This window comes from Pan troglodytes, chromosome 16 (genome assembly GCF_028858775.2).
Source record: "Pan troglodytes isolate AG18354 chromosome 16, NHGRI_mPanTro3-v2.0_pri, whole genome shotgun sequence".
Taxonomy (NCBI): Eukaryota; Metazoa; Chordata; class Mammalia; order Primates; family Hominidae; genus Pan; species Pan troglodytes.
Window position 1 is genome coordinate 76,562,992 of NC_072414.2, and position 18,794 is coordinate 76,581,785.

Consider the following 18,794-nt stretch of genomic DNA (forward strand, 5'->3'; position numbering starts at 1 on the left):
CCCTCAAAACCACCAAAGAAAGAGTGATCCTGTGAAATGGCCACTTTCTGTTTTCTTTTTGTTTTTCCGAGATGGAGTCTCATTCCATAGCCCAAGCTGGAATGCAGTGGCGTGATCTCGGCTCACTGCAGCCTTCGCCTCTGGGGCTCAAGTGATTCTTCTGCCTCAGCCTCCCAAGTAGCTGGGACTAGAGGCGTACACCACCACACCCGGTTAATTTTTTTGTATTTTTAGTAATTTTTTTGTATTTTTGTAGAGATTTTTTGTATTTTTAGTTTCACCATGTTGCCTGGGTGGTCTCGAACTCCTGAGCTCAGGCGATCCGCCCGCCTCGGCCTCCCAAAGTGCTGGAATTATAGATGTGAGCCACCGTACCCGGCCAACACTGTTTTCTAGGGTCCTTTGCGTCGGAAGTTGAGGCTTGGTTCCCAGCAGGTCTGAGGCTGCTGGCTTCTTGCTTAAATTTAGGGGTCCCTACTACCAAGAGATGATGCATTTACAAAGTTTACTGGGAGGAACACACCAGGATGGTGTGTGAACAAGAGGAGTCCTGTCCTCCTTTTTCTCAAATCTCTGGGTCCTGTTTCCTTCTAACAAAGTGTGGTGCTAGGTTATTGCTGAGATCTGTTTGCAAATAAGGAAAGGTAAAGGGGGTACGGGTTACAAAGTATCAGTTTGTATCTAAATTGTCAGCTCTGTGTAAACTGTGCTTGCTGCCTATGCCTAGTTTCTGCTTGTCCCAGTCAGTTTTATTGTCTTGTATAATCCCAGCTCCCTCCAGTTCTGTCTTTTTCTATCTTTTAAAAAATATAGCAGCTTTATTGAGATATAATTCACATGCCATACAATTTACCCATTTAAAGTGCACAATTCAATGGTATTTCAGTTTGTTCACGGACTCGTATTTTCTTTTTTTTTATTTGTTTCTTTTCTTTTCTTTTCTTTCTTTTTTCTGAGACAGGGTTTTGCTGTGTCACCTACCCTGGAGTGCAATGGTGCAATCACAGCTCACTGCAGCCTCAACCTCCCAGGCTCAAGCAATCCTCCCACCTCAGCCTTTTGAGTAGCTGGGACTACAGACATGTGCCACCACGCCCAGCTAATTTTAATTTTAATTTTTTTTTTTTTTTTTGTAGAGATGGGGTTTTGCCATGTTGCCCAGCTGGTATTGAACTCCTGGCCTCAAATGATCTACCTGCCTTGGCCTCACGCTTGGGATTACAGCCACGAGCCATAGTGCCTAGCCAGTATCTTCTTATCTTCTTTCCTTTTCTTTCTTTCTTTCTTTTTTCTTTTCTTTTTTTTTTTTTTGAGACAGTTGTGCTCTGTCGCCCAGGCTGGAGGCTGGAGTGCAGTGGCGCGATCCCAGCTCACTACAACCTCTGCCTCCTGGGTTCAAGCGATTCTCCCGCCTTAGCCTCCCGAGTAGCTAGGATTACAGGTGTGCACCACCACACCTGGCTAATTTTTGTATTTTTAGTAGAGACAAGGTTTCATCATGTGGACCAGGCTGGTCTTGAACTCCTGACCTCAAGTCATCCACCCGTCTCAGCTTCCCAAAGTGCTGGGATTACAGGCGTGAGCCACCGTGCCCAGCCTTTTGTGTCTTTTTTTCTTAAGACTCATTCCCACCCTGTACCTACCTCTTCCCTATGGTTCTCAGAGCTAGGCTTTTCTTTCCTCTGGTGTCACACTGATCCCATCCTCAAAACAAATGACCTTATGGGACATCGGCCAATAGGCACCCCCCACTGATAAAATATTTAATTTAATCAGCCATTACAGGGATCCAGGATTCATAGACAAGGGTACTTTAGGTAGACCCCTTCCCACTGGCGAGGTCCCATAACCACTGAAGGTCTCTCTAAAATTTTAAAAAGTGAAACAAAAATTTGCATATTTGCAAAATGTTTGATTCATAATAAGCCCACTTGGGAATCTGTGATTATCTTGAACAATCTTAATTCTGGACAAATGAGCTTGTCAAATTGTTCTTCCTCCTTTCTTTTATTTTTTTTTGAGACATGGTGTCCGTCTGTTGCCCAGACTGGAGTGCAATAGCACGATCGTGGCTCACTGCAACCTCCACTTCCTGAGTTCAAGCAATTCTCCTGCCTCAGCCTCCTGAGTAGCTGGGATTACAGGTGCCCACCACCATGCCTGGCTAATTTTTGTATTTTTAGTAGAGACAGGGTTTCACCATGTTGGTGAGGCTGGTCTTGAACTCCTGACCTCAGGTGATCAGCCCACCTCTGCCTCCCAAAGTGCCGGAATTATAGGCATGAGCCACTGTGCCTGGCCTGTTCCTTCTTTCTAATGGTGGATTACCTTCCTGTAAACACACTGGAATTTACAGAAAGACAAGAAGGTAATGAACAATTACATAATATATGCTAGGTGGTGATAAGTGCTGGGAAGAAAATAAAGCAGTGTAAAGGGATAAAGATTGATGGTTGGGTTGGGGATTGGTGTCTCATGTAGAACGGTCATGGAAGGCTCCTGACAAAGTGACATTGGATTAAAGGCCTGAAGAAGTGAGGAAGTGAGCCCACCGAGATCTGGTGGGAGAATGTTTCAAGCAGAGGGAATGGTGACTGCAGAGGCTCGGAATGGAGCATGACCAGCATGCCTGAGGAACGTAAGGAGGCCTTTGTGTGCCTGGACAGACTGGGTGAGAGAGAGGCATAGGAGATGGGGGCAGTGAGATCATCCTGGCTGTGGAGGCTGTGGGAAAGATGGGATTTCACTCTGAGGGAGATGGGATGGTGTTGAAGGGTTTTGAAGAGAGTAGGGACATGATGTGATGTGTGCTTTAACATTTTTAAATTATCTTATTATTTTTTGAGATGGGGTCTCACTGTGTTGCCTAGGCTGGAGTGCAGTGGCTATCCTCAGGTGCATTCCTGGCTCACTGCAGCCTCAAATTCCTGGGCTCAAGTGATCCTCCTACCTCAGCCTCCTGAGTAGCTGGTACTACAGGCATGGGCCACTGTGCCCAGTGGCAACGTATGTTTCAAAAGCAATACTCTGGCTGCTGTGTTGGGAATGACTAGTAGAGGCAAGGGTGGAAGCAAGAAGATCAGTTGGCAGGCTTTTGTGGGAACACAGGAGAGAGATGATGGTAGAGGTGGTGAGAAATGGCTGGACTTGAATATATTTTGAAGGTTGAGTTGACAGGATGTGCTTGTGGATTGGATGAAGGGTGTGAAAGAAAGAGAGGTTTAGGCCTAAGCAGCTGGAAGAATGGCATTGTCATTTACTGAAATGCGGAAGGCTGTAGGAGGAAATCAAGAGCTAGATTTTAGACATAGTAGATCTGAGGTGCCTATTAGATATCCAAGTAGAGATCCAAATCTAGAAATAACAATAATTTAGTGAATGTCTACTGAGGGGCTTATAAAATAGCAGGAAAGAGAACACTTTACTGAAATGTTCAGTAAACTACAGTACAGGTAGAAAATTATGATGTGAGGAAGAATAAATAAAGCAAAAGGGAGCAAAAGGGAGAGTGAGGTGACTTCTGTAGGAATTCTGTGCCCTTGATGAGCCTCAGTGGTGCCCACAGATGTTTCCAGTGGATTATGTATGTGTAGGTGCTCAAGAGCAGGGTCTGGGCCTTCAGCTTTGTGCCCTCAGTGCCAGTCATAAGTCTTAGCATTTGGTGACTGTTCCCCTCTCTGAGCCTCAGTTCTCCATGTATAAAAAATGAAGAGTTTGGACTAGACTGGTGCAGTGGAATCACCTGGGAAGCTTTAAAAAAAAAAACAACCAAAAAGCAGGAATCCATCCTAGTCATATTGAATCAGAATTTTCATGGTGGAGCCTGTGTATCTGTATTTTTAAGTCATTCCCCATGTTACTCTTTTGCAGTCTGTCCAGCAGCAGCCTTCAGACAGGCATTTGGAAGCCCCTGGACCAGATAGTTTCCAAGGGCCCCTTCAGCTTTAACATCTTATGAGTCTTGTTAGAATGTTCGCAGTATAATTCTGTCCTTGAAATCTTTGGTTGGCGTGGAAAAGGCATGGCAGGGGGAGAGGAGAAGCTGCCTTTGGGTGAAGGACACCTTGCACAGGGCAAGCAGGGGCAGGTACATCAGCCAGGGGGTTGAAGAGACATCCAGGAATGGCTCCGGGAGCAGTGGGAGCAGTGACAACTCACCTGCCATGGGGAGCCAGGTGTGTTAGGTCACGGAAATAGAGGGGAAAGACATGACCCCCACACAGGAGAGGCTCACATACTGATGGGAAGGACTGATGAGAAAACGAATGATTCCAGCCCCCTGTGAGAAGTGCTGCCATAGAGGAAGAGAGGCTTGGGTGTCAGGAGAAAAGTGGAGCAGGAGGAGGGCAGAGGACTGGAGTTGCAGCACTCAGAGAAGGCATCAGAAGGGGACCCTGGAGCTGAAACTTGGGGATGAGGAGTTCTTAGGTTTGTGTTTGAGGCCCTGGTGGGTTGGGGTATCAGGTATTCTCTAGTCAGGGGGATAGCTCAAACCCTGGCAGAGAGGCATGAGAAAGTGTGAGAGAACCACCACTGGGGTCAGAATGAAAGGTATCCTGGCAAGTGGCTGGAGAGGGGCAGAGACCACATTGGAATGCATCCTCCATGTGAGGCTGAAGGGACATCTTGGTGATCAGATGTATGTTTCACAGCAAATTTTATGGCAACATGTGCATTAGAGGGGCTACACTAAGTGGAGGAAAGACAAGTAAAAAACGTTTTTTTTTGTTTGTTTGTTTTTGCCTGAGCCCACTGGGGCAGCTGTTTCTTACGTACTGCTGAGAATCTCTTTGGGCCATTTTTTTTGCCACTGGCTTGAATAGCAGGTGCCTCATGAAATGAAACATTGGCCATTGACTGATTCAAAACATCTGAGACTTGGAGTGATATAGACCTATAAGCATGCCTCAGATGTGTATTCAAGAGGCCAGTGAGATATATACGCCATGGAGTCTGCTTGTCCACTTTAGCAGTTAATTTTTATGTAGAAATCCCTAAGTTCTAGATTAATTTGCCCAGCTGTTGCAGCCTAACCTGTTCAAGGACTCAGAGATCCTTAAAGTTAGTTTAATTTTACATACTAAACCAATGCCTACCTAAGGTCTTCACACAAGTAACTATTGATACCATAGGAGTGAAAGCCAATTCCATGTGGTCATAATTCCTTATTCTTTTAGCTATACCGTTCCCAATCTGGGGCTTTGTTCTGGGTCCAGGAACATGAGGCTCTTTTTTCTGTTTCCTCTGATCCTACTGAAGTTTCACTAAGTTCCCTTCGCTACCGTAACCCATGGAAGTGGTGTCTCGATGATTAATGTTCCTGCTTGAGTTCAGGCGAGGCTCCTGCACGTCTTGGGAGCAGCAGCTTACTCTTGAACTTGTTTGCTCATTCTGACTTTCCCCTTGTCTGCTTCTATTCCTGGTATAACATAGGGAGACCCTGTCTCTACAAAAATAAAAAAACTGGCCAGGCGTGGTGGTGCACACCTGCATCTCCAACTACTCAGGAGCCTGAGGTGAGAGGATCACTTGAGTCCAGGAGGTGGAGGCTGAAGTGAGCTATGATCACACCATTGCACTCCAGCCTGGGCAACAGAGTGAGACCCTGTCTCAAAGTAAACAAATAAATAAATAAAAACTCTTAATTACAAGCAATAATGCAACACAAATGATATCAGTATTTAAGCCATAGTCAGTCATGTGGGGGAGCAGGGTTGAGAGTTCACCCACAGGTTGTAAAACATCCATCCTTCCTTCCTTCCAGTCCTAATACAACGAACAATGGCAAATTCAAGAAAACTTGTTTTTTTTTTTCTCTCTCTCACAGTTCAGCGTTCCTTAAATCATGCTGCCTTTCACTTTCATTTTATAAATATGCAAGCTTTTATTTGCTTCCTTGTCTTATTAAACAGAATATATTAACTAGAGATCAAATTTTTCTTAATGCTTTTTGGAGTCCCTCTGCCTCCTTAATGTCCTGTTACTGAACTTCTATTAATCTACTATTACTGAACTTAGCATTGCTGAGGTAACAGATGGCAAAGTTTAATGTTATTTGAAATTTGAAGGCTTTATGCAGGGGGGAAAAACCTCATGGGTTCAGTGTTAAGTCCTTGTTCTTAGTTCCTCAGAGCCTTTTTTATTTTTAGATTTGAATATGTGAATGTTACTACATTTATATATTTTTTTACTGTGATAATTCAGGATATTTTCTGACAATAGATAAAATCATCTTTTGTCTACATCTTTTATTTCTTTTTTTAACAAGTCACCACCCACCAGCGTTTTTTTTTTTTTTTTTTTTTGAGACGGAGTCTCGCTCTGTCGCCCGGGCTGCAGTGCAGTGATGCGATCTCGGCTCACTGCAAGCTCCGCCTCCCGGGTTCACGCCATTCTCCTGCCTCAGCCTCCCGAGTAGCTGGGATTACAGGCGCCCGCCACCAAGCCCAGCTAATTTTTTGTATTTTTAGTAGAGACGGGGTTTCACCATTTTAGCCAGGATGGTCTCGATCTCCTGACCTCGTGATCCACCCGCCTCAACCTCCCAAAGTGCTGGGATTACAGGCGTGAGCCATCGCGCCCGGCCCCCACCAGGGGTTTAATTCTCTTAGTAAAAAGGCCAGTTCAGAGAGGGGCCCTGTCTTGTCCCCATCCAGGGGAGAAGATCTACAGAGCACCCTGGGAATGTCCAAGCCCAGTACATATTTTATTTCAAACTTCAAAATACTGCCCTCTTCTCTCTAGTATTATGAGGTTTGATGAACAAACCTATAAGTTAGTTATACTTTCCCCTTTCTCCTAAATTTTCATCTCTCCAGAAAAAAAAAATAGAGCTCTAATTTTTAGGGTCTCATTAGAAAGCCCTTTCATTTACTTTACAACTTCAATCTCTGAGATTTCGCAGGACCTCTTCCAACTCTGGTATGTTTTTCTTGAGGTATGGGGAACCAAAACTGCACAGCACATGTAGCTATGGACACAGAGTGGTTTTGAATAAGGGCAGGATCACAAGTTCTACTTTGCTTAGAGTGTTCTTTCTGATAATGCCTAGCATTTTCTGGGCCTTTTGTGATGAAACATGCGATGTGGTATCTTAAGGGAACAGTCTAAGCTGATTGAACAGTGTAGCTTAAAATCCATTATTCTAAAAGTATAATTGGTATTGCTTTTCCCTGAATGTTCCTTCACATTTGCCTTCACTGATGGTCACTTGCTATAATTTTGCCTATTTATGCAGCCTCATGAGAACCTGTCTTTTAATTTTGCTTTTTGATTAGGAACAGCTTTAAGGCCACTTGCAAATGAAGGTTTTACTTTATTGCTTCTACAAATATTTATTGAGTACCTAATGGGGAATCCAGTGATGAATGAAATAGATAAGCCTCTTCCTTCATGAAACTTACATCCTAACATTCTTCTGCTAGATTATTGGGTCCCAAAGCATTTATATAATTATGAAGACTTCCTTTTTAAAATAAATTTTTCATGAGTCCTTATTCAGCAGTGGTGTGTCTAATGGCTGGTCCTTGAGCACACATATCTGGAGGTGAAGCTGGGTTCCCTTATGGGTTGGAAACCACCATTCTAGGTAATTTATGAAAGCATAAAGCTCTAGTCCAAAATTAGTCAATGGGTTAAAAACTCTGTTTATATTTCCCCATGAATGGGAATTACATGAAGACATATATACGGATGCACACAGACAACATACATTCACCCAAGTTTTATGGAAGTCAGTTGTTATTTTGTTCTGTTTTTTTTTTTTGGTGGGATCTTAGCATTTAAAGTCTGTAGAAATTCTGTCTACTAGTCTACTAGTTCTACCATAATTATATATAATCATACTGGGTTTTGTTTGTTTTTGTTTTTTTTTTTTTTTTTTGAGACAGAGTCCACTCTGTTGCTCAGGCTGGAGTGCAATGGCGTGATCTCGGCTCACTGTAACCTCTGCCTCCCAGGTTCAAGCAATTCTCCTGCCCCAGCCTCCCAAGTAGCTGAGATTACAGGTGTGCACCACCACGCCCAGCTAGTTTTTGTATTTTTAGTAGGGACAGGGTTTTGCCATGTTGGTCAGGCTGGTCTTGAACTCCTGACCTCAGGTGATCCACCTGCCTTGGCCTCCCAAAGTGCTGAGATTACAGGCATGAGTCCCAGCACCTGGCCACTGTTTTCTTTTTCTTTTTCTTTTTTTTCCCTAAGATAGGGTCTCGCTCTGTCACCTGGGCTGGAGTACAGTGGCGCAATCTTGGCTCACTGCAACCTCTGCCTCCCGGGTTCAAGTGATTCTCCTGTCTCAGCCTCCTGAGTAGCTGAGACTACAGACATCTGCCACCATACCTGGCTAATTTTTGTATTTTTGGTAGAGACAGGGTTTCACTGTGTTGGCCAGGCTAGTCTCGAACTCCTGACCTCAAGCGATCTGCCCACCTCAACCTCCCAAAGTACTGGGATTACAGTCATGAGCCACTGCATCCAGCTAATCATACTGGGTTTTGTTGTTGTTGTTGTTGTTGTTCTGTTTTGTTTTTTTGAGACAGAGTCTCGCTCTATTGCCCAGGCTGGAGTGCAGTGACGCGATCTCAGCTCACTGCAACCTCCACCTCCCAAATTCAAGAGATTCTCCTGCGTTGGCCTCCTGAGTAGCTGGGTTTGCAGGTGCACACCACCATGCCCGGTTAATTTTTGTATTTTTAGTAGAGATGAGGTTTTGCTATATTGGCCAGTCTGGTCTTGAACTGACCTCAAGTGATCTGCCCACCTCGGCCTCCCGAAGTGCTGGGATTACAGGCATGAGCCACTGCGCCCGGCCGAATCATATTGTTTTTATACCCTCAAATAATTCCAATAGGGTGATTCGGCATGCTGAGCCCCTTTCAAAACTAAGATGCTCCTTACCCACATCTAGTTGATATGTTTACTTAAATGTTTGGTAAAATTTTCTGGGCAAAGTAGTAGACTCTGTAATAAACAATAGGAATTTATATTCATCTTTAAAAAATATTTCCAGATATTCCCTAGCTAGAAACTTATTCTGAGAGAGGGTATAGTTGTCAATCTGCCAGTCTTGGAGTTGTTCTTTACCCCCAAGGGGACTGTTCATATTGTTGCATAATTCCACTATCTCACCTTTGAGCGAAATTTACTCTCAGCCTAGGCCACCAAACCAGTGATCCTGCCTTGCCTCTTGACTAGGCTGCTCTAGATCACTCAGTGAGCTTACCAGGTCTGGATCTATCTAGCTCGTTCAGATGCTTCAGGGTGAGCCTCTGACAAAGGCTCTGTAGGCCAGGCCATGGTTCCTGGGCTGGTGTTCATGGACATGGCTCTGGTCCCTGAGTGACTGCCCCCAGGCAAGGTAGGCAGCTGCCTGTGGTTTGCTCTTCTCAACTTTGGCTTGCTGCTTCCAACAGGTTATAGACACTGGTGTATGCTGAAGCTTTTTATTTTGACTATACCTTTCATTTTAACTAAGTTATTCTGTTGATTTTCTAACTAGCATTTCCCTGGTGATCCATGTCAGATGTGCTTTAAGAATTTTATATTAATGATTTTTGGCTGGGTGCAGTGGCTCATGCCTGTAACCCCAGCACTTTGGGAGGCCAAGGTGGGTGGATCACATGAGGCTAGAAGTTTGAGACCATCTTGGCCAACATGGCGAAACCCCATCTCTATTAGAGATACAAAAATTAGCCAGGCATGGTGGCACACATCTGTAATCCCAGCTGCTCAGGAGGCTGAGGCACAAGAATCCCTTTAACCCGGGAGGTGGAGGTTGCAGTGAGCCAAGATCATGCCACTGCACTCCAGCCTGGGTGACAGAGCAAGACTCTGTTTCAAAACAAAACAAAACAAAACACCTGGTAGCTCACGCCTGTAATCTCAGCACTTTGGGCGGCCAAGGCCGGTGGATTACGAGGTCAGGAGATCAAGGCCACCCTGGCTAACATGGTGAAACCCTGTCTCTATTAAAAATACAGAAAAATTAGCTGGGTGTGGTGGTGCGTGCCTGTAATCCCAGCTACTCGGGAGGCTGGGTTGGAAGAGTCGCTTGAACCTGGGAGGCGGAGGTTGCAGTGAGCTGAGACCACGCCATTGCACTCCAGCCCAGGAGACAGTGTGAGAAAAAAAAAAAGAAAAGAATGTTATATTATTTTTAGAGTCTTTTGTAAGAAGCTCCTTAAATTTTTTGGCCTGCCTAGTTTCTTCTATTTTTTTTTCTTTTTGTATATTAAAAATATAATCAAAAAAATTTTTACATTTAAAAAAAAGAGGGGCTGGGCGCAGTTGCTCACGCCTGTAATCCCAGCACTTTGGGAGGCTGAGGTGGGTGGATCAGTTGAGGTCAGGAGTTTGAGACCTGCCTGGCCAACATGGCGAAACCCCGTCTCTACTAAAAATACAAAAATTAGACGGGCGTGGTGATGCATGTCTGTAGTCCCCACTACTTGGGAGGCTGAGCAGGAGAGTTGCTGGAACCCGGGAAGTGGAGTTTGCAGTGAGCCGAGATCACGCCACTGCATTCCAGACTGGGTGACAGGGCAAGACTCCGTCTCAAAAAAAAAAAAAAAAAAAGAAAAAAAAAAAAAGGCATGGGGTCTCACTATGTTGGTCTTGAACTCCTAGGCTCAAGCAGTCATCCCACCTTGTGGGAAAATAGTAACCACCAAAGTGCTAAAAATAATGAAGTTATGTAAATAATACAATTTGAAACAAATAGTTTGAATAATTTGAAAATGAAGATAAACAAAAGAGAAAATAATTTCGTCTGTTGAGATACTTTTTTTTTTTTTTTTTGAGATGGAGTCTAGCTCTGTCTCCCAGGCTGGAGTGCGGTGGCACGATCTCAGCTCACTGCACACTCCGCCTCCCGGGTTTACGCCATTCCCCTGCTTCAGCCTCCCGAGTAGCTGGGACTATAGGTGCCTGCCACCACGCCCGGCTAATTTTTTTGTATTTTTAGTAGAGACGGGGTTTCACCGTGTTAGCCAGGAGTCTCCAACTCCTGACCTGGTGATCCGCCCGCCTCGGCCCCCCAAAGTGCTGGGATTACAGGCGTGAGCCACCGCGCCCGGCCTAGATACTTTTAACATTTGGAGTATTCTTGTAACGTAACTCCATTCTGGAGTATTTTTTCTAGTCTGTCCATTTGTCTGTCTTCTTTTAATTGCCTGCTCATCACCCTCACTCATTTTTCTAATGGGTTGCTTGTATTTTACTTATTGCTTTGTAAGGGCTTTTTGTTTTTGTTTTTGTTTTAAGGAGCGGAGAGTTTAATAGGCAAGAAGGAAGGGAGAAGACAGAAGGAAGACGCTCCCCCGAACGGAGACAGAGGGAGGGGGGGCTCCAAAGCCGAAAGAGGAGGTCCCTGCCACGGATACCAGTCAGGTACACATGCAGAGGCTGGAGGAGGCGGTGTTTGATTTGCATAGGGCTCAGGGGATTGGTTTGACTAGGCATGTAATTCACGTAGCCCGAGAAAAAGCTGGCCCTCCCACCCTAGCTTTTTAATATGCAAATACAGGTTGACACGACGTTCTACACTCGTGAGGTTATATGGGGTTGGCCATGTTGCCAGGAACATGTAGGGAAAGGGCAAGAAGGCCGTGGGAATCTCCATGTTTGGGTGGACCCAGTTTCTAATGGCCGACTTGCATATCAAAGGTTGCTGGCCTGGCTCTAAGAGCCGGGGCTTTACAAGAAACTTTTCCTGAGCTGCTTTAAGGCTTCCCAATGACCCCTTTTCCTACAACATTTCCCCCTGTGGAGATGCTACACTAACTGCTGTTAGGGGGTTTTGGGCGATGACTCTTTCTGGCTACTTCCTGCTGAAAAGGGGCATCAAATGGAGAACAGCAGCTAGGGCTCCTCCTGGGGTTGATCTAAGGGTCCTCGGAAGAATGGCATGTGCATGTGTGGTTCAGTTTATAGCATCATTTGGAGTTTGATTGCAGTCTGATGATTGAATTTCCTTTCCTGGCCCATGAACCAAAATGATACGGCTCTGATGAGTGGAGGAACACCAGGGTTCTTGGTCCTCATGCCGGTTTAGAGAAAACAACAGGGACACACGTGGAGTGGTTTTAAGGAGTGGAGCATTTAATAGGCAAGAAGGAAGGGAGAAGACAGAAGGAAGAAACTCCCTTGTAGAGAGACAGAGGGAGGGGGGCTCCAAAGCTGAAAGAGGAGGTCCCTCTATAAGGGCTTTTTATGTTTTAATTAAGATATTAATGATAATAACTATATGTTGCAAATATTCCTTTTGATTTGTTGTTTGCCTTTTAACTTTGTGCTGGCAGGTTTTCGGTAAATAGAACTTTTTTATTGGTTGTCTTTTTCTTTACAGTTTCTTCTTTTGCTTTTATAACGGTACATTTTGATTAATTTCTATTTAAAAACAATGTGATGCTTTAGAGCAAGGTTCAAGTAAATATAAACATGTAGGTACATGGTAGAGTACCTTATTCACAGTTATTGATTGCTGCTGTTTTTGGTTTTTCTTACTGGGGCTAAATAGAAAACAGGATGTGATCTTTGGCTTTTAAAGGCTTTCAGCTTTGGCATTTAAAACATTTATTATTATTATTAGTGTTTTTTATTCTTTTTAAAAATAGAGTCTCACTGTGTTCCCCAGGCTACTCTCAAACTCCTGGGCTCAAGTGATCCTCCTCCCTTGGCCTCCCAAAGTGCTAAGATTACAGGTGTGAGCTACTGTGCCTGACCTAAAATCTCTATAAAAGTTTTTTTTTCTGCTGCTAATATTGAGCTCTCACACTATTTACTAGCTCTGATTTTCCAGCAAAATATATTTACTTTACTTCTGACCATTCTCAGTCAATCCCTGAGATTTCTCTATGAGGAGAGCTTTACTTCTGATCTAATCTTTCTCTGCTTCAAGCCTCTGCAACTTCATATTAGATAATAGCAGGCTCCCAGCTAATCCTTAGACACACAACCAACTTCTCCTCCTCTTCTCCCACATGCTTTTTCCAGCTCCTTAATGAGAGCTGGAAAATCTATTCTGCCCTTTCCCCTCAATCTTTTTTTCCTAGACAGTTTTGTTTTGTTTTTTTTTTTGAGTTGGAGTCTTGGTCTATTGCCCAGGCTGGAGTGCAGTGGCAAGATCTCGACTCACTGCAACCTCCTCCTCCTGGGTTCAAGTGATTCTCCTGCTTCAGCCTCCCAAGTAGATGGTACTACAGGCGTGTGCCACCACACCCAACTAATTTTTGTATTTTTAGTAGAGATGAGATTTCACTATGTTGGCCAGGCTGGTCTCGAACTCCTGACCTCAGGTGATCCACCTACCTCAGCCTCCCAAAGTGCTGGGATTACAGGAGTGAGCCACTGCGCTTGGCCTTTCCTAGACATTTAGAAGAAAGAAAGAACAAAAAAGAAATAAAAAAGAAGCTTATAAAGCAAATATCATGCAGGAGTTTCCTTATAGTTATGATCACCCTGCATAGTAGGTCACTTGGTATTGAGTGCCCACTGTTTTCAGTGACATCCGGTATGTTCCCCTTGTTTATGGGTTCCAACACCTCCTATTCCAAGGGACAAACATTCGTTCTGTTCAAAACTTTATATCTCATTCCAGTGGGGTATTCTGCCAACCCATGTTTAGGTAATTGGTATTGCACTTTATTATTACCATAATTAGATATCTTCCCAATGGGAGGGAGTGTAGTTTTCATTTTCTGTGAGAACTCATATGCAGGCAGATGTGTTTTGCTGGGAGTTGGGAGTGGGGCAAGAAACCAAACCTGGAAACCTGTTGATCCCACGGGGTGGTAAGAGATATACCTCTGCTATGCCACCTGCTGCCTTGTGGTTCTGAGTGGGTTTTGTTGTTGTTGTTGTTGTTGTTATTTTTCCTTTAAAAATTATAAAAGCAATCTATCAGCCCCCTAAAAAAGTTTTGAAAAAGTAACCCAACAGTAATTCCACTAGTCTGCGTAATCATTTTCATTTTTTAAAAAATCTTGGCTCAAATGCATGCGTAGTTTTACATTGTTATAGTCTGACAACATTTTTGTATTAGTCTTTTTAAACTTGACATTATAAATAATTTTCCTTGTTGCTATATAGATTTCATAATGAGAATTTTTATTATTTATTTATTTATTTATTTTGAGATGGAGTTGCTCACTCTGTCGCCCAGGCTGGGGGCAGTGCTGCGATCTCTACTCATGGCAACCTCCACCTCCTGGGATCAAGTGATTCTCCTGCCTCAGCCTCCGGAGTAGCTGGGATTAAGGCGCCCACCACCACGCCTGGCTGATTTTTGTATTTTTAGTAGAGATGGGGTTTCATCATGTTGGCCAGGCTGGTCTTGAACTCCTGACCTCAAGCTATCCACTCACCTTGGCCTTCCAAAGTGCTGGGATTATAGGCAAGAGCCACTGCGACGGGCCCTTAATGAGAATTTTTAATGACTGCGTTATAGTCTATCAAGTATTTTTTTTTTTTTGGTCTTAGACATTTAAATTATTTTTGTGTTTATATCTCCCTTTTGTGCTTTTTAAATAATGCTGTAACATATACTTTTGCATATAGTTTTTGAGAATTTTTGTTCTTAGGATAAATTTCTGGAAGTGGGGTTCCTGGACCTAAAGTTTGCCACTTTTCTGGTTCTATGAAGCTACCATACTGCTTTCTGAAAGAATTGTGCCAATCTGCATCCAGAAAGGTTTTCAACATAAATGTGACGTAAGAAACACTTAAGCCAGTAAAGGCCCTGGAATGCTGAAGCAGATGCAGGACTTAAAGGGAGATGGTGAGGTTTTTCTTCTCCCTCCAGCAGGTTTGAGCCAGCCAGTTTCATATTTCATCTGAAGTGTGAGTTTTATAAGAATTTCCTAATGGAAGGTCTCTCTAGGGCCTTGTGTTTCCTCTGTTGCAGTAGTTCTGTAGCTCTGCTTTCCCAGGTCATGAAGGAGACAAGTACATGAAGTTAAAATAGAATTATTATCCTATTCTTTATATATTAAGTCAAAATAGAATTTAGGCTTCCCCCAAACTGTCACTTGGCCAATTTGATAACTGTTGGTACTTTGCAAGTCACCCTGTTCCTCAGGTTTAATGGAGGAGCATTCACCAACTGATAACAGTTTTAGGGTGAAAAGGAATCAAGTGTGTCTGCTGAACAGAGAAAAAATACCTAGGGATGATATAATTTTCTAGAGTTTATTCATGAGACAACACAAATAGCAAATCATTTTGGATTTGATTGAATTTATGCAGAAAGAAACCCCAAAGTTATATAAAGTTAGTGAGTAATTACTAAGAGTAAATTAGCAGAAGTTATAGCCAGGTTTCATGTATTAATCAGTAGTTTTCTAAAGGCTGGAAGTGCTAAGTGGCTTTTTGCTAGTGCACATGATCGTGGAGGGATGATATTCCCTGAGAAGCTGAGGGAGTATGGTAGGAGTATACTCTCTGTGGCTTTGTAATAACCAGCCACCAATTTCCAGGTATTGAGGTTTAAGATCATCCAGGCAGGCTTGTTGCTACATTTCACTACTCTTTCCATCTCTGCCCCCACCTCTCCAGCATTTTAGAAACCTGTTGGGGTAAAACTGAGGTGTGTGGCTTCCTGTCATAGTATGTGGGGTTCTGCATGGGTGTACTGGCTGTGTGTGCATTAGTTTGATGGGTGTGTAGTGAAGATGGTCCAGTGGGACCCTGGTGGTCACTGATTCTGTTTTCTGTTTCTGTTACAGCCCTTGCCAGCATCCAGCCATGGGGGATATGAAAACCCCAGATTTTGATGACCTTCTGGCTGCCTTTGACATCCCAGACCCCACCAGCCTTGATGCCAAGGAGGCCATCCAGACACCCAGTGAGGAGAATGAGAGTCCCCTCAAACCTCCAGGCATATGTATGGATGAAAGTGTGTCCTTGTCTCACTCAGGATCAGCCCCCGATGTGCCGGCCGTGAGTGTCATTGTCAAGAACACCAGCCGCCAGGAGTCATTTGAAGCGGAGAAAGACCACATTACTCCCAGTCTCCTACACAATGGATTCCGGGGCTCAGATCTGCCTCCAGATCCCCACAACTGTGGGAAATTTGATTCTACTTTTATGAATGGAGACAGTGCCAGGGGTTTCCCTGGCAAACTGGAGCCTCCCAAGTCAGAGCCATTACCCACCTTCAACCAGTTCAGTCCAATCTCCAGCCCAGAACCTGAGGATCCCATCAAAGATAATGGATTTGGGATAAAGCCCAAACACTCTGACAGTTATTTCCCACCCCCTCTTGGGTGCGGGGCTGTGGGAGGCCCAGTCCTGGAGGCTCTGGCTAAGTTTCCGGTTCCAGAGCTGCATATGTTTGATCATTTTTGTAAGAAAGAACCCAAGCCAGAACCCCTGCCCTTGGGGAGCCAGCAGGAACACGAGCAAAGTGGGCAGAACACAGTGGAACCTCACAAGGATCCGGATGCCACTCGATTCTTCGGGGAAGCTTTGGAGTTCAACAGCCATCCTAGCAACAGTATTGGAGAGTCCAAGGGGCTTGCCCGGGAGCTTGGTACCTGCTCATCAGTCCCCCCTAGGCAGCGTCTAAAGCCAGCTCATTCCAAGCTGTCCTCTTGTGTGGCAGCCTTGGTGGCCTTGCAGGCCAAAAGAGTGGCTAGTGTCACTAAGGAAGATCAGCCTGGCCACACAAAGGATCTCTCAGGGCCCACTAAAGAGAGTTCTAAAGGTAGCCCCAAAATGCCCAAGTCACCAAAGAGTCCCCGGAGCCCTCTGGAGGCCACTAGAAAAAGTATCAAGCCATCGGACAGCCCTCGTAGCATCTGCAGTGACAGCAGCAGCAAAGGCTCACCGTCTGTGGCTGCCAGCTCCCCACCAGCAATTCCCAAAGTGAGAATCAAAACCATTAAGACATCATCAGGGGAAATCAAACGGACTGTCACAAGGATCCTGCCAGATCCTGATGATCCAAGTAAGTCCCCTGTTGGGTCACCTCTAGGGAGCGCCATTGCAGAAGCCCCCAGCGAGATGCCAGGGGATGAGGTGCCTGTGGAAGAGCACTTTCCTGAGGCAGGCACAAATTCAGGGAGCCCCCAGGGGGCCAGGAAGGGGGACGAGAGCATGACAAAGGCCAGTGACTCGTCATCTCCCAGCTGCAGTTCTGGGCCCCGGGTCCCAAAGGGGGCTGCCCCAGGCTCACAGACAGGCAAGAAGCAACAGAGCACAGCACTGCAGGCATCCACCCTGGCCCCTGCCAACCTCCTGCCCAAAGCCGTGCACTTGGCCAATCTGAACCTCGTCCCCCACAGTGTTGCTGCATCAGTGACAGCCAAGTCTTCAGTGCAAAGACGGAGCCAGCCACAGCTTACACAAATGTCGGTGCCCCTGGTCCACCAGGTGAAAAAGGCTGCCCCACTGATTGTAGAGGTCTTCAACAAGGTCCTCCACAGCTCCAACCCCGTGCCCCTCTATGCGCCAAATCTCAGCCCGCCTGCGGACAGCAGGATCCACGTGCCAGCCAGTGGGTACTGCTGCCTGGAGTGTGGAGACGCATTTGCCTTAGAGAAGAGCCTGAGCCAGCACTATGGCCGGCGGAGCGTCCACATTGAGGTACTGTGCACACTGTGCTCCAAGACGCTGCTCTTCTTCAACAAGTGCAGCCTGCTCCGGCACGCCCGTGACCACAAGAGCAAGGGGCTCGTCATGCAGTGTTCCCAGCTGCTGGTGAAGCCTATCTCTGCGGACCAAATGTTCGTGTCGGCCCCTGTGAACTCCACGGCACCAGCAGCCCCAGCCCCTTCATCCTCTCCCAAACATGGCCTCACTTCGGGCAGTGCCAGTCCCCCTCCTCCAGCCTTGCCACTCTACCCAGACCCTGTGAGGCTCATCCGGTACTCAATCAAGTGTCTTGAATGTCACAAGCAGATGCGGGACTACATGGTCCTGGCTGCACATTTCCAGAGGACAACAGAGGAGACAGAGGGGCTGGTAAGCAGACCCTCACTGTTACGGGTATCGGGCCCCTGGCTCACACAGGCTCCATGACTGGGCATGGAGAGGAAAGCTCATTGATATGGGGGCAGTGGTGGAAGCTTATGAGTCTTAGAAGAGGACGTCTGCCTGAATATTTAGTGTTTGGTGTTTGTTGGAAAAGGTGTCCTGCCCATACTGAGGTGAGACCCTAATTTAGCAAGTGTATTTACGGACGTGTCCCGTGTTCCACTCAACCTCCCCTCAAAGGGTCTGTCAAGGCCCAGTGTCAGGCCCGAGATAGGTCTTTACTGGATGATCTCCCTCTGGTCTCTGGCAGGTGTCAGCACAGTCTTAGCATGTGACCAAGGAACTTGGGGACAGAGATAGGTGAGTCACTGCTGCTGCACCTCAGTCTGTTCTAAGAACTTTGTCTTTTTTTTTTTTTTCTTGAGACGGAGTCTCACTCTGTCACCCAGGCTGGAGTGCACTGGTGGGATCTCAGTTCACTACAACCTCTGCCTCCGGGGTTCAAGTGATTCTTATGCCTCAGCCTCCCAAGTAGCTAGGACTCCAGGCATGTGCCACCACGCCTAGCTAATTTTTGTATTTTTAGTAGAGACAGGGTTTCACCATGTTGCCCAGGCTGTTCTTGAACTCCTGGCTTCAAGTGATCTGCCCACCTCAGCCTCCCAGAGTGCTGGGATTACAGGCGTGAGCCACTGTCCCCAGCCAAAGAACTGTGTCTTTAATAAGTTGTTGTTCTGCCCTGCAGTGACACAGCTGTTCTCGCAGAGTCCTTTTGTGGAAACTGCAGTAGGGCCAATGGCAGGGCTGGGATAGAAGGAAGGAGA

General features: G+C 45.5%; 1 protein-coding gene across 5 annotated transcripts in view; it reads left to right on the plus strand.

Moving 5' to 3' along the window:
- ZNF592 (zinc finger protein 592) overlaps window positions 1-18,794 on the plus strand; it is a 55,097-nt gene that overhangs the window by 18,798 nt on the left and 17,505 nt on the right. For 4 of the 5 annotated variants that reach the window (XM_016927328.4, XM_054667887.2, XM_016927330.4 and 1 more), the window contains 2 exons: window positions 11,260-11,385; window positions 15,720-17,958. In XM_016927328.4, the coding sequence (XP_016782817.1) occupies window positions 15,739-17,958 (2,220 nt within the window). In that variant the 5' untranslated portion in view covers window positions 11,260-11,385; window positions 15,720-15,738. The remainder of the gene's footprint in view (window positions 1-11,259; window positions 11,386-15,719; window positions 17,959-18,794) is intronic. The other variant, XM_016927331.4, reaches the window with a different exon arrangement.